Source organism: Danio rerio, chromosome 3, assembly GCF_049306965.1.
Source record: "Danio rerio strain Tuebingen ecotype United States chromosome 3, GRCz12tu, whole genome shotgun sequence".
Taxonomy (NCBI): domain Eukaryota; kingdom Metazoa; phylum Chordata; class Actinopteri; order Cypriniformes; family Danionidae; genus Danio; species Danio rerio.
Genome location: NC_133178.1, coordinates 67,110,384 through 67,126,392, shown reverse-complemented (window position 1 = coordinate 67,126,392; position 16,009 = coordinate 67,110,384). Strand labels below are relative to the sequence as shown.

Below are 16,009 nucleotides of genomic sequence, written 5' to 3'. Positions count from 1 at the left end.
ACAAACTTGAATTTAATTTTATTTCCACTTTAAATACTGATTGAGTTTATTTTGTAGTAAAGTAAATATATATTTGGCTAAAGGTTTAGCTGTGGTGGTGATGTTTTTGTATATTTATTATATATTTAAGAAATGTCCTTTTATGTAAAACTTTCCTCACCGCACACAAATGGAGCTTCTGCGATACCTACACATCTCTGCAGATGGCAGCATTGCAGATTGAGTGTCTCTAAAACACATTTAAATAAAAATGAAGGCATCATCTTAATTTTATATCAGATTTTAATAAACAAAAACAATACATGTGAGTAGACATATAATATTTCTCAGACATTATATATATAAATTTTCTTTCTCTCTGTCTGATGAACGTGTTAACGCTGCTCAGGTAATGTCATGTCCTCCAGCTCCTCCTTCACAAAGCGAATGTAGTTCTGTATTTCTGAGATGCGCTTGCGATTCCTCTTCACCTCTTCTTCTTGTATCTACACACAGAACAGACAAAGATTTTATCCAATATTTACATTTAATTTAATGATAAAAAGTGTTGTTTAATATTATATAATAATAATATAATACCATAATATAATATAATATAATATAATATAATATAATATAATATAATATAATATAATAATACAATATAATATAATATAATATAATAATATAATATGATATAATACAATATAATATAATATAATATAATATAATATAATATAACATAATATAATATAATATAATATAATATAATATAATATAATACCATAATAATATAATATAATATAATACCATAATAATATAATATAATATAATATAATATAATATAATATAATATAATATAATATAATAATACAATATAATATAATATAATATAATATAATAATTTAATATGATATAATACAATATAATATAATACAATATAATATAATATAATATAATATAATATAATATAATAATACAATATAATATAATATAATATAATATAATAATATAATATGATATAATACAATATAATATAATACAATATAATATAATACAATATAATATAATATAATATAATATAATATAATATAATATAATATAATATAATATAATATAATATAATATAATACCATAATAATATAATATAATATAATATAATATAATATAATATAATATAATATAATATAATATAATATAATATAATATAATACAATATAATATAATATAATATAATAATATAATATAATATAATAATAATATACTATAGTATAATATAATATAATATAACAATAATATAATATTATAATAATATATTATAGTTCTCTGTATTGTTATTCATTTATTATTTTATTGTCTCTATTTTACTATTATTATTATTTTTAATTTCTTTATGCATTTTCATTTAATGCAAACCCTGGCTTGTATATAGTTGTTGCTAGCTATGTATATTGGCTGTGTTCTGCAATAAATAAATAATCAATTTATTTAAATAAAAAATATATATTTAATATAATATAATATAATATAATATAATATAATATAATATAATATAATATAAAAATAATATAATATAATATAATATAATAATATAATACAATACAATACAATACAATACAATACAATATAATATAATATAATATAATATAATATAATATAATATAATATAATATAACGCTGGGCAAAATTAATTGCATCCAGGATAAAAGTTTTAACATAATATATGTGTGTATGATCTATGTATGTTTATTATGTAAATATAAATACACACATGGATGCATTAGATATAATATATATGATACAAATCATATATAAATTAAAATATCTGCATCAATATTTGTTTTGTTTGTATATGTTTGTGTGTATTATTATTTTGTATATATATAACAAAAAATTTTTGTATGCATTTAATTCATTAATCTGCATCCAGCACTAAATATAATGCAATAAATGATGTTATAAAGTGTGTTAATGTTTAAGTAGAGTGTGTTTGACTGACCTCTGTTTTCAGATGTTTAATCCAGCTGTCTGTGTGCGTGCGCAGCACGTCTTCTCTGTTATCGATCTTCATCAGGTGTGTGTCGTGTGAAGCGTTCGCTGCGTTGATCAATGTGTCTTTATCTACTAACAGCTTCAGCACAGAACATAATCATCAACACACACACACACACACACACACACACACACACACACACACACACACACACACACACACACACACACACACACACAAAACATAAAATAATTAACAATACACAGACACACACACACACACACTGTTATTAGTTATTAAAACTATGTATAAAACACACACATGTAATAAAATATACAGTAAATTAATAACTCTCATATACATTCAGTAATACAGTTATATATTCAGGCACTTTATCCAACATTTAAGCCTAGTAAACACACTATTTTCATGGATTTCCAGCACTCGAACCAACCCTGAGTTAATTAGCATCTCATCAATATTCATAAGAGATCAACACAAATCTGCATAATTGAGCCTGTTCCCCCTCACCATGGCCAGATCATCCGGGATCTCCTCTTCAAGCTCATTCTTGAGGACTTTCTCCAGTGTTTCCAGGCCGATCTCCAGCTGCTGTTCATGGTGCTGGTTCTCCAGATCTCTGCACTGCGCAAACGTGAGGTGGACGGTTAAAGAAGACGCTCTTATACAGGAGAAATATGCTTTTATATTCATATAGACGTGGCTGATGAAGGATATATCCCCTGCACAAACTCAACGAAGCCTCCCAACATCTCGGAGATATTCCTCTCAAACTCTTTGTAGACGTCCTTTAAACACAGATTTGGAAACTTCTGTTAGTTGTCAGTGATATGATATGGTCTATGTAGAATTTTGCATTAATAATCCATATCTACATCCTTTGAAATAAAGATTTTGTACCACAAAAGTTCTTAAATGAATTCTCATGTCTAGGAGCTCTAGTTTAAGACCTTTTCACACTAAATAAGCAAACCGTTTTAAACACAATTAACAACCTACTGCCACAAAAGATCCTCCACCTAAAGCACTGATATCCTTACCTAAAGCACTGTTACCTCCGCCCTAAAGCACTGTTAGCTCCGCCCTAAAGCACTGATAGCTCCGCCCTAAAGCACTGATACACCCGTCCTAAATAACTAATAGCTCAAGCCTAAATTACTGATAGCCCCGCCCTAAATTACTATTATCACTCCCCAAAATTACTGATAGCCCTGCCCTAAATTACTAAAATCCTTCCCTTAAATCACTGATAGCTCTGCCCTAAATTACTGATAGCCCCGCCCTAAATTACTATTATCACTCCCCTAAATTACTGATAGCCCCGCCCTAAATTACTATTATCACTCCCCAAAATTACTGATAGCCCTGCCCTAAATTACTAAAATCCTTCCCTTAAATCACTGATAGCTCCGCCCTAAATTACTGATAGCCCCGCCCTAAATTACTAAAATCCTTCCCTTAAATCACTGATAGCTCCGCCCTAAATTACTGATAGCCCTGCCCTAAATTACTAAAATCCTTCCCTTAAATCACTGATAGCTCCGCCCTAAATTACTGATAGCCCCGCCCTAAATTACTAATATCCCTTCCCTAAATCACTAATAGCTCCACCCTAAATTACAGATAGCCCCGCCCTAAATTACTAATGTCCCTTCCCTAAGTCACTGATAGCCCCGCCCTAATTTACTAATATCCCTCCCCTAAATCACTGATAGCTTCACTCTAAATTATTAAAAGCTCCGCCCTAAATCACAGATAGCCCCACTCTAAATTACTAATATCCCTCCCCTAATTCACTGATAGCTCCACCCTAAATTACAGAGAGCCCCGCCCCAAATAACTTATATTCCTCCCCTAAATCACTGATAGCTCCACCCTAAACTATTGATCTCCCAGCTCTAAACCACAGATAGCCCCGCCCTAAATTACTAGTATCCCTCCCCTAAATCACTGATAGCTCTACTCTAAATCACAGATAGTGCCGCCCTAAATTACTTATATCCCTCCCCTAAGTCACTGATAGCTCCACCCTAAACTACAGATAGCCCCGCCCCCTAAATTACAAATATCCCTCTCCTAAATTACTGATATCCCTCCCCTAAATCACTGATAGCCCCACCCTAAATTGCAGACAGTTCCACCCTTTATTCAGTGCAGCTGAGTTGACTGTATCAGCACCTGTAGGTAATGTTTGATTCATATGACTGAATGTGTGTGTGTGTGTTTCTCGTCTGACCTCCAGTTGGTCCACCAGCTGCAGCTCCAGACTCATGAGCTGTTCAGAGGTGTGTGTGAGCTGCTGACGGCAGACGCTCAGGTGTGTTTCCAGCTGAACAGCATCCTGGATCTGATGCATCTCTGCTGTCTTCTGCAACACACAGCATCAGGCAACATCTACAGGTTATTCTGCATTTTAAAAGGGAAAACTCACTTCATTTTGACCCGCCATTTCTGAAAACAAAACTCAATAAATAAATAAATAAATAAATGATAAATAAATGACAAACAAATAATAAATAAATGATACATAAATAAATAAATGATAAATATATAAATGATAAATAAATGACAAACAAATAATAAATAAATGATACATAAATAAATAAATGTTAAATAGATAAATGATAAATAAATGATAAAGAAATAATAAATAAATGATACATAAATAAATAAATGATAAATAAATAAATAAATGTTAAATAGATAAATGATAAATAAATAAATAAACAAAATAAATAAATAAATAAATAGATAAATGATAAATAAATAAATGATAAATAAATAAATAAATAAATAAATAAATAAACAAATAAATAAATAAATAGATAAATGATAAATAAATAAATGATAAATAAATAAATGATAAATAAAGAAATAAGAAAAATAAATAAATGATAAATAAATAAATAAATGATAAATAAATGATAAATAAACAAACAAACAAACAAATAAATAAATAAATGATAAATAAACAAATAAATAGATAAATGATAAATAAAAAATAATAATAAATAAATAAATAAATAAATAAATAAATAAATAAATGAATGAATGAATGAATGAATGAATGAATGAATGAATGAATGAATAAAAAAGCCTCATTTCTAAACTGACCAGTCTCCTGAAGCTCTCGAAGTCGGCTGCGATCTGTGCCGCTTTCTGCTTGTTTTCAGCGACGGCTTCTCGAGAACAGCTGAAGAAAGACTCCACCTCCGCAGACCTCCGAGAATACTGAGACAACCCTGCCTCAAACATCTGCATACACACAGCCTCCATTCTGCTCCTAAACGTAGAGCCACGTGACTGTCAAGGAGAGGCGATTGCTTGGTGTTCTTAATGTACGCATGAACTCAAATCCTGTTTGCCCTTGTAATCTTAAATTTAAATATGCAAATTCACTTCCTGTTTGTAAAATTCTCAGATTAGGTCTGTTTGAGATATTGGGAGGGGCTAACATTCTTAACCACGCCCCCTCCAGCTGTCAGTTTTGACATCAAACAGAAATGGTGAGCGAGAGGAGTCTTTTAGGTTGTAATAACTCTTCCTTTGCTTTTAAGCAGTTATGTGTGTGTGTGTGTGTGTTTTGTTTGTTTATATATGGGATAAGGATATTCCTCCAGCAGCGCGTCTACTCCCGGCAGCAGAGCCAGTTTCTCAGCATCAGGATCATCTGCAAACATGCTGTGGAAGAGCTGAGCGCCGTTCAGGTTCTCCACGAATGCGTCCTGGAAAAATATAAACAGTGTTTACTCACCAGTGGGAAGGAACCTTTTCTGTGGATTAAAGCTCCAGTGAAGTGCTTTGTAATGTGCATTTTTTATTCTATGTTTGACAAAATCTCGACTGAAACATAAAGAGGGGGTGGGGCATGTAAAAAAACCCTCCCTTTAAAAATCCGCCAATAGCCTTTAGTTTTTATCACCGCTCTTCCAGTGAGAGTGGTTGAGCTCAAGCGCATCAAATTAACAGCCAATGGGAAGAAGGGGGCGGGGCATGTCAGACACTAGAGAGCATCTGATTGGCCAGATTTGATGAGAAACTGAAGTATGAGGAAATGACAAAAAATAATTGCTTAACAGTTATAGTAGCATCATGCTAAAACAAGCTAACAGTGTGTTAAACAGTATACTGTAGAAACATGTCAGCAACATGCTAAAACATGTTGAAGACCATAACATGCTAGCATGCAAGAATATGTAAACAGTGTATTTTAACACATTAGTATAGTGTAACAAACTGTTTACATTTTAAAGCACACTGCTAGTATGTTCTTGTCTCTTTTAACATGTTTAAACATGTTGCAAACATGTTGATATAATGTTTAACACACTGTTAGCTTGTTTTAACAAGATGCTGCTATAATTGTTAGCATATGCTTGCACGTTGTTTGGTGTAACAAACTAACAATTACAGCTTAATTATGCTAAAATAAGACAGTGTGTTAAACATACAAACATGTTAACAATATGCTAAAATGTAAAAAGCAGAACATGCTAACAGTGTGCTAAAACATGTCAAATTTGGTTAACATGCTAGAATATGCCAACAATTATAGCAGTGTCATGCACAAAGGTGCTAACATTGTATTAAACATTATATACACATGTTAGCAACATGCTAAAACATGTAAAAACACAAAAACATTGTAGCCGTGTGCTAAAACATGCAAACCATTTGTTACAACATACTAATATGCTAAAATATAATAACAATAAAGCATCATGTTAAAACAAGCTAACAGTGCTTTAAATAATATATATACATGTTAGCATAATAACATGCTAGCAGTGTTCTGGAAACATTAAAACAGTTTGTTAAACCAGACTAATGTGCTAAAATATAAAAAAAATAAAAACAGTTACAGCATCCTTGTGTTATAACAAAATAACAGGGGGTTAAACATAAACATATTAGCAACATGCTAAAGCATGCTAAAAACACCAGAACATACTTCCAGTGTGTTTAAAAAACATGATAGCAATATGCTAATACATGCAAATAGTTTGTTATGCAATACTAATGTGCTAAATCATGCTAACAATTACAGCAGCACTATGCTAAAACAAGCTAACAGTGTGTTAAACATTAAACATGTTCAAAACATGCTAATACACGTAAAAATACACCAGAGAATACTAACAGTGTGCTAGAAAAAGTTAACAACATATTTAGCAGATTAGTATGGTGTAACAAACTGTTTACATTTTCAAGCACACTACTAGCATGTTCTGGTGTTTATTAGCATGTTGCTAACATGTTTATATGACGTTTAACACACTGTTAGCTTCTTTTAGCATGTGCTGCTATAACTTTTAACATATTTTAGCACATTAGTATGGTGTAACAACCCATTGTTCACATGTTTTAGCACACTGTTCTGGTGTTTTTAGCATATATTCTAACATGTTTCTGTAATGATTAACACACTGTTAGCATCTTTTAACATGATGTTGCATGGTAATTTATTAAATAACAGAAAAACTTTATCATTGACTTCCGGCCACAGCTGTATCTCTTCTAGTAACAGCCCAGAACATGCAAGCGGCATGCTAAAAACATGCTAACAATGTGTTAGCCCTTCAGAGAGCATGACGTTGTGCTAATGATGGTCACCTTGTGCAGCTGAAGCTCTTCATTGCTGATCTTCTGAGCCTCCATGGCCTGCTGCTCCTGCATCTCATTCTGACGCATCTCTTCTATAGCGTACTGATACTTAGCATTAGCGGTTTCACGCTAAATAAAAAAAAACAGACTTATTTTAGTGACAGCCCATAGTTCATCCATTATCTTGTTATGTGTTCAGGCAGATGTAAAACAGCAGTGTGTGTGTGTGTGCTTCAGTGTGAGAGTGTGTAGATGCTTCTGTCAGTCTATGTGGCTCCTGTCTCTGTTCATCTAAAACTCCACATCTATAATGCTCTTAGTCTATGCTGACATCATCTTCAGCAGCTCAAACACTCTAATGGCTAATGGACAGACGGCTGCTTCTCACTCAGGGCTGCTGGACATGCTAATGAGATGGAGAGATGGGCGCTAGTGGGCGGGGCTTTCTCCCTCTGATGACACGTACAAAGGGAGAATGTCAATCACAGTGTTTCTGCATCAAGTCTGATCAGAACAAAGACAATTTATTGCAGGCTGGAGATATTCACACACTGCTGACACACAGCTGGGTTTAAACCTGACATAAAGGGGATTTAACAGCTGCTCTTCACTCACCGTTTGCTCATCCAGCAGTCTGTAGTCTAGATAAACCAGCTCTGGAAGGTATGCGGACACAAATGTCTTATACCTGTCCTCCTCACAGATGGGGTTTCCCGCTAGGTTGAGGGTGCGCAAGCTCTGAAACCTTCTGAGGTAAATCACCTGCAGGATCAGACATCTGTGTTTGACTCACACTCATTAATCTCCTGTTGGGAACTAATTAGCGAACTGCTGATTAGCAGTATCAGATTCTATCAGCAGTCAGAATTACTCACCCTTCTGTGAATTTTCTTTGTCAAAAATTTCCCAAATGATGTTGAACAGATTGAGGATTTTCTCACAGTACTTCCTCTAATATTTGCAACCCAGGCTCATTCCGAAAACGTAGTCCCGCGGACGTTTCTGGAGATCGCGATTTACGTGGCGGGCGGTACGTATGGCTGCATTTCATTTTTTCAAGCGAATATTACGGGGTGGTGTGATGCCGCTCCTCTTCGTGCTCGCTGGATGAGACAGCTCACCTCCGTGTGGAGGGCTTTCTCACCGCAACCAGTTTGTCCGGTTAGCTTGTCGAGTATGTTGGTGGAGTGTGAGGGAGCCAGTCGCGACAAGGGTGATGATCGGGTTCGAGTCCGGGGAAGTGCGGTTCCAGAAATCAGGGAAGGCAAAAAAAAAAAAAATCCATTCATTCATGAGTTCATTACAGGGTGAGAATGCGGTCAAAAATCCGAAAACGTGGTAACAATCAGACGAGGACGCCTTTTGCGAATCTTCGTTAGTTGGGTTTAGGGAAGGAGAAGGGTGGGTCAGCCAATTGGCTGGTCGCACGGTCAATCATTCCATCATTCAGACAGACAGGCGGAAGGTCGTTCGACAGCGGCCTCTGGCGGGTTCATGGAAGAACAGTGCGGGCGCGAACGGTGCTCGCGAGAGATGTTCGAAATGCGAAAAAGCATGCACACAGCAGCCTCTCGCGGATTCGTGAAAACAAAAACTGCACAAATACGTACCACTTGGCACATATTTCGCGGTCTCCAGAAACATCCGCGGGGCTACGTTTTCAGAACGAGTCTGGGTTGAATATTTGTTCTTCTGGAGAAAGTCTTACATGTTTTATTTGGGCTAGAATAAAAGGAGTTCTTAATTGTTTTAAACTCATTTTAGGTCAATATTTTTAGCGCCCTTTAGCAATATTTGTGTCACAATCACCAGCAATCTAACCCTTAAAGATCGCTGGTAAACACAGATCGCAACGGACTACAGATCCACCAGTACATGGACTACAACGTCCAGTCATGCACCGCTCACACACACCTGTTCCGAGTTCTGGTGATTACACATACACACACACACACACACACACACACACACACACACAGCTGGAGCTCAACCTCCACTCATTACAGGGACTATAAATACCACACACACACACACACACATCAGTGCTGAGTCTTTACTGTAAACATTACGATGCATTTCCCTTGCCTTGTCGTTTACCAATCTTTGCTTTGTTTTGTTTGTTTTACGTTGTCTGCTGCCTGCCTTGGACCATCCGCCTGATTTATGATCACGACTCCGGATCGCCTGTATACATGTTTGCCCCTGTGTTGACCGTTGCTTGCCTGACCAATCTCTGTTTAATAAACCTGCATTTGGATCTGCACCTCTCTCGTCAGTCAACTTCACGTTACAATTAGTGTTGGATTGTCTCCAGAACAAACCACTGTTATACAATGACTTGCCTAATTACCCTAACTTTACCCTAATTACCCTAGTGAAGCCTTTACATGTCACTGTAAGCTGAACACTAGTGTCTTGAAGAAGATCTAGTCTAATATTATGTGCTGTCATCATGGCGGAGACTAAATAAATCAGCTATTAGAGATGAGTTATTAACACTGTTATGATCAGAGGTGTGCTGGAGAAATCTGCTAAACAGAAATTGGGGAAATACATTCAGGAGGGTGAATAACTCTGATTCTGAATTTAGTCATGCTATTGTGATTATACTGTCATGTAATAAATAGGAGACTGCATATCTGTCTTACGTTCTCCAGCTGAGCGATGCTGTTGTTTCCGAGAGAGAGGACCTGCAGCCGCTGCAGTGTGTCCAGATTCTCAATCACTGAAATGCGGTTGTTGAACAAACTCAAATCCTGGAGCTTCACGAGAGTCTGCAGACCTTCAATCACCTCGATCTTATTGAATGACAGATCTGAGGAGTGCAGGAGATATTTAGACTCTCACACACACACACACACTCTCGCTCGCACACACACGCTCACCCAGCCAGGTGAGATTGGTGAGGTTTTCTAGTCCTTCTATCCTCTCGATGGCGTTATTATCCAGCTGCAGCTTGGTCAGAGAGCTGAAACTCCACAGGTGATAGATCTTCAGGATGTCTACAAATACAGCACAGTTTTATTAAATGATGTCACCATTTATCAGTCTGCCCCCCTTCTTTGCATTTACAGCTGTATATGAGCTATAAACGTTTGTGAGAAATGCTGGTGTGTGTGTGTGTGTGTGTGAGTCTCCTCACTCCTGTAGTCCAGCCGCAGCTCCAGCAACTCCTCCAGCTGTATCCCCCAGAGGTGTGGACTCGAGTCATGTGACTTGGACTCGAGTCAGACTCGAGTCATGAATTTGATGACTTCAGACTCGACTTGACAAAATATAAAAAGACTTGCAACTCGACTTGGACTTGAACATAAATGACTCGGACTTTCACTTGGACTTGCGCCTATTGACTTGTAAAGACTTGCTACTTTCTATAAAAAGCCCAAAGATAAAAAGTATGTTGACACAGAACGCTCTATCTCTGCCTGTGTGTGCGTGTGTGACAGAGAGCATGCACGCATACTTTCGACCACTAGCGCTTTGTGGCGCACTTCCGTGTTTTTGCACCAGCGGGAAATTTGAAGATGCCATTTTCATTCTGACTCGGAGAGTGAAATAAACACATCCGCGATCTGCTCCTTTTGTTTTATTCAGCGGATTTACAACATCTGTCAAAGGTAAGAGACTTTACTACTCGCAATGTGTTACTGTTGTGCAAAAGCATTGTTTTACTGTTGTGTATAAGTCAATGAACTTCAGTTTTTTTTAAACCAAATTTACCCTCTCGTGATTTATATCATATGATTATCTATGAACATGGCTGTAATTTATGTTTTTGCACTTGGTCGTTTGTGTCAATGCGCATATTATGTTTTATCTTTGTGTTTTGCCCATCCTCTGACAGTATTTTCTAACTATTTAATTAGTAGTAACATTAATTACATGCCATAATAACTAGATATATAATTTATTTTTAAAGCTCTTAAAACTGTAAAAAAAAAAAGTTTTTTGTTATTTTCTGGTGACATTTTGCAATAAGGTTTCTTTAGTTAATCTATGTACTAACATGAACTAATAATGAACTATACTTCTAAACCTTTATTAATTATACTTTAACATTTACTATTGCATTATTACAATTTAAAGTTATGCTTGTTAACATTAATGTTAATGCACTGTGATTTAACAAGAATTAACCAATAATTTTATTTCCATTAATTAAAGCATAAAATAATGAATACTGTAATGAACTGCACTGCATTGTTTGTTCACATTAGTACATGCATAAACTTAATTAATTAATACAACCTTATTGTAAAGTGTTACATTTTTCATATTTTGGATTAATACTATTAATTTTATTTAGTATTTAAAACCTTAAAGGTATTTTTATTATTGTTGATGTTATGCCTCTTAGCAATATTTTAGTCCTCTATATTGTTTTTAATTAAATTTTTTATTGCGAGATTGTAGTGTAATGCATCTATATTGTTGAATTTCTGTTTGTTTGTTTTTCTGTATTTCCCCCTCTATATTTAAGGATTATCTACTATTTTTAAAGTACTTAAAACCAACCATCTAATAAAAAAAACAATTAACAATCACATTTTGTTTCATGAGTGTCTTTGTTCCTGTTTTGTAGGACTCTTATTTTAACAGATTTCATTTGGAAACACTTGACGGATCATTCAATTAAAGTTTTACCTTTATTATTCCATCACTCAATCAGATCATTTAATTGTGAGTTGAATTACTCCATTTGTAATTGTTTTTAAATAAACTAAAAACGAAGACTTGTTTTATTCAGTTTGTTGAATGTGAACTTCTCTACTTTACATATTAAAAGATATTTAAAACCATTATGAATGTATTTAAACTAATATTTAAATTTATATAACTGTTTCACTGTGGGTATTTCTATTTTAATTTATTTATCACATTTATTGGCTATTCAAACATGAAAACAAGTTTTAGATATTTTGTGGCTCTAATAAATGGTTAAACATAGCAATATCCCTGCAGAAAAATCCAGCTTAAACCAGCCTAAGCTGGTAAACTGGTTTAAGCTGGTCGACCAGGCTGGTTTTAGAGGGGTTTTGGTCATTTCCAGGCTGGTTTCCAGCCATTTCCAGCCTGGTCTTAGCTGGTCAGGCTGGAAACTGACCAGCAAAATCCAGCTAAAACCAGCTTGACCAGCCTGGTTTAAGCTGGACATAGCTGGTTTTAGCTGGTCATCTCCCAGCCTGACCAGCTAAGACCAGGCTGGAAATGGCTGGAAATCAGCCTGGAAATGACCAAAACCCCTCTAAAACCAGCCAACCAGCCTAGGCTGGTTTAAGCTGTTTTTTCAGTAGGGGGATTCGAACCCCGTTCTTTATGAAAAGAAAGAAAAATCTGATTGGCTCTGACATTACTTTCACCAGTGGGCAGGTACTTCAATCTGATTTGCTGGTCTCTCACGCGCGTATTCAGTCTCTCTGCGTTTGCTTGAGTTTTGTCCACACTGGCGCTTCATAATTTTCCTGCTTTTGCTCTCCAGAGATCCTCCTGATAAATTGATTATTCCAGAATGTTGATATGGTTTATATATTGCTAAACTATTTAGTAACAATACATGAAAAACTATGAGGTTAAGGTAAATTCTATAATAAATACTAGTGTTTTTGAGAGTTAGGTATACTGCCTATGTTTAAGCCTAGTATTATTTACAAGTTGTTAATGAATGCTTCAGCATACTGTAGTATTAAGAATAATGAACTAATAAAATGAAATACAGAGTGTAGTTTTACTACAGTAAAGTGTGGTGAATTGTAGTATAATATACCCTATACTGTAAAAAAAACTACAGCACTGGGTCATTTGTTTATATTACACTTGGGTTACCATAGCAACTATAATATTACCCCAACAGATTAATTAAAGTACTTTACTATAGTACTGTTCAAAACCCTGTCCATGCCAATAGATGTGTTCAGGGGCCCTGTGGAACAGCTTTTCCTCAAAATGAAGAGGATGACATGGAAAATGTCCTCCACAATCTCATCAATAATGTGGAAGACAGCAGAGACGTGTTCACTTTATTTTAGTTGCCATGATAAAATGGGATTGATAGTGGGATTTATTTAAAGAGTGAATAGTACAGTAGGCTATAATGCCAAATCAAGTTTTTCTTTATTTTTATCACAGTTACATTTCTGCTTGCGTTAGTTATATTTTTGTTTAAATGTTTTTTATTTGATTAGTATGGTGAACCTTTTGAATGTTTAATAAATGTTTGTAAAACAAAATGCATTCTTTACATCCAACCTCTATTCTCTGTGTCTTTAAGTGTTTGAAACTGGAAATATCTCATCATAAAACATACAGCCAAAATGTTATGGTTTATTAGATAAAAAATTGAATATGTAAGTCTATTTTAGTATTTTGGTTATTGTTAATAAATAGTGCCTCAATATAAATCATATCAAAAAGCACAAAAGGAAGAGGAAACACAAGACACAAATTCTATATATAATCTCTGAGAGCGCGCAGGAAAATGTGTGCGTGAGCAGTGCATATTTGAGAGCGAGAAAATTTGCGCGTGAGCAGCGTATATTTGAGAGCTCGCAAGCAGTTTTGTCCACAGAGGAAATCGGTGCACGAGCATCACACAAGGTAGAGAGCAAAGTTCTTCATTGTTATGTGAAGAAAACAACGTTATTGTTTGTATGAAGTAGCCTACTTCATTTAGAATATGTGCTACCATTTTACATTGCTGCTAGACAGATTTGCATCTCCATCTCTTCAGCACACACGAGATTCAATTGACAAAATACCAATTTCACTCAATTTTACTTTGCAGCATACAGGAGTTGTTGGTCTACTGCTGCCTCATTGAGGTTGTTTATGTAGTTTTAGTTAATCACAAGTTGATCACTGAAGACATAACATAGCACAACTAAACTAATGAACTAGACAGCAGTAGACCTGCAATTTCTGTGTGATGTGAGGCAAAATGGACTCTTTTTTTGGTGGAACTCATTCTTGTGCAATAGGCTGTGTAGACGAGACGCAGCACTGTTTAGCACTTTTTTAGAACATTACATTTGTGTTTTTATATATCTAAGCAATGTTCTTTCATCATGTTTAATAAATACAGATCTTACAGCCATACATAATCTGTTAAAATTTTATTTTTCTGTTAAAAAGACTCGAAAAGACTCGAAAATCAAACTATAGGACTTTGGACTTGACTTGAGACTTGTTGCCTTTGACTTGGGACTTGACTCGGGACTTGCCTGTCTTGACTCGGGACTTGACTCGGGACTTGAGGGCAATGAATTGAGACTTACTTGTGACTTGCCAAACAATGACTTGGTCCCACCTCTGGTATCCCCTCTGTGTTTCTGGTCTGCTGCTCCTCCACCGCGCGCTGCAGCATCTGCTCGTCGATGACTCCGGGCTTCTCCTGCTGGCCGCTCATCATACGCCCTGACAGGCGGAGATTAGCGATAGACAGCGGATCAATAACACGGCATCAAGTGTATGAAAACAGCTGCATACAATATCACTCACATGTTCCTATATCTGATTGATTACAGACCTGTCTGGAAATAGCGCTCTGTAACTGTAGCACACGACGGCTGCACGACGCTAACACCGGCGCTAAGCAACCAACCAACAACATCCGGAATATTTTGGAGAATCAGTTGATGTTAGAGGGGATACAGCTGCGACTAGATGTTAATTCATATGAATAACTAAGTGACCCATTCAATTGTATTTTATTAAACCCACACCCCAATATCATATTATGTATAAAATCATCCATAAGGTGGTATTTTTTAACATCTACCCCTACCCTTACCCTAAAAACAACCCTCACAGTAATGTTAAAACAGTAATTAAACGTTTATTATTCATATAATCACATATAAGATGATTCTTTATAACGTCTATCAATACCCCAAGCCTCACAGTAATGTAAAAATATGAATTATTGATGTCAATGTCACAAAAACGAAGCTGCATTGACGTGAGTGTCCGCAGCTGTATCCCTTCTAGACTTCACCTCTCGGTTGTTGACGTCACAAAACAAAATACATTAACATCGCTAAACAAGATTACTTAATTTTTTTATTTTTAAAATTTATATAAAAATTTTTTTTATTGCACATATAAGTACATACAAGGCAAAATTAAAATAAACACGTTCATCAACATTTAAAGAACAGAGCACAAATATTGGGGGATAGATAAAACCTGTCATTTGCACTAATGTTACGTGACTTGGATGAATACTCATGAATATTCATGGTACAGTTTAGTTTCTGAAACACACACACACACACACACACACACACACACACACACACACACACACACACACACACATATATATATATATATATATATATATATATATATATATATATATATATATATATATATATATATATATATATATATATATATATGAGTTTCTGACACATA

At 34.9% G+C, this 16,009-nt stretch overlaps 1 protein-coding gene across 3 annotated transcripts; it reads right to left on the bottom strand.

Annotated features, from left to right (window-relative positions):
* Positions 1–264: 264 nt before the first annotated feature.
* On the bottom strand, positions 265–15,194 carry drc3 (dynein regulatory complex subunit 3). Of its 3 annotated transcripts, none has more exons than XM_073943599.1 (14): positions 15,120–15,194; positions 14,901–15,007; positions 10,740–10,776; positions 10,483–10,599; positions 10,246–10,412; positions 8,213–8,359; positions 7,607–7,726; positions 5,606–5,718; positions 5,108–5,282; positions 4,230–4,361; positions 2,711–2,781; positions 2,504–2,627; positions 1,979–2,110; positions 265–485 (listed from the first exon to the last, which is right to left on the bottom strand). In XM_073943599.1, exons 2-14 carry the CDS (start codon positions 15,000–15,002, stop codon positions 375–377), a joined length of 1,548 nt encoding a protein of 515 aa, XP_073799700.1. In that variant the 5' UTR covers positions 15,003–15,007; positions 15,120–15,194; the 3' UTR covers positions 265–374.
* Positions 15,195–16,009: the final 815 nt, after the last annotated feature.

What these genes read in the sequence shown, in the direction of transcription:
- drc3 (XM_073943599.1), bottom strand. Translation starts at nt 15,002, where the DNA reads ATGATGAGCGGCCAGCAGGAGAAGCCCGGAGTCATCGACGAGCAGATG. An exon ending in GCATCGCTCAGCTGGAGAAC is followed by an intron (nt 8,360 to 10,245) that starts GTAAGACAGATA and finishes CTGATCCTGCAG; the next exon opens with GTGATTTACCTCAGAAGGTT. An exon ending in AAGAGCTTCAGCTGCACAAG is followed by an intron (nt 5,719 to 7,606) that starts GTGACCATCATT and finishes ATATTTTTCCAG; the next exon opens with GACGCATTCGTGGAGAACCT.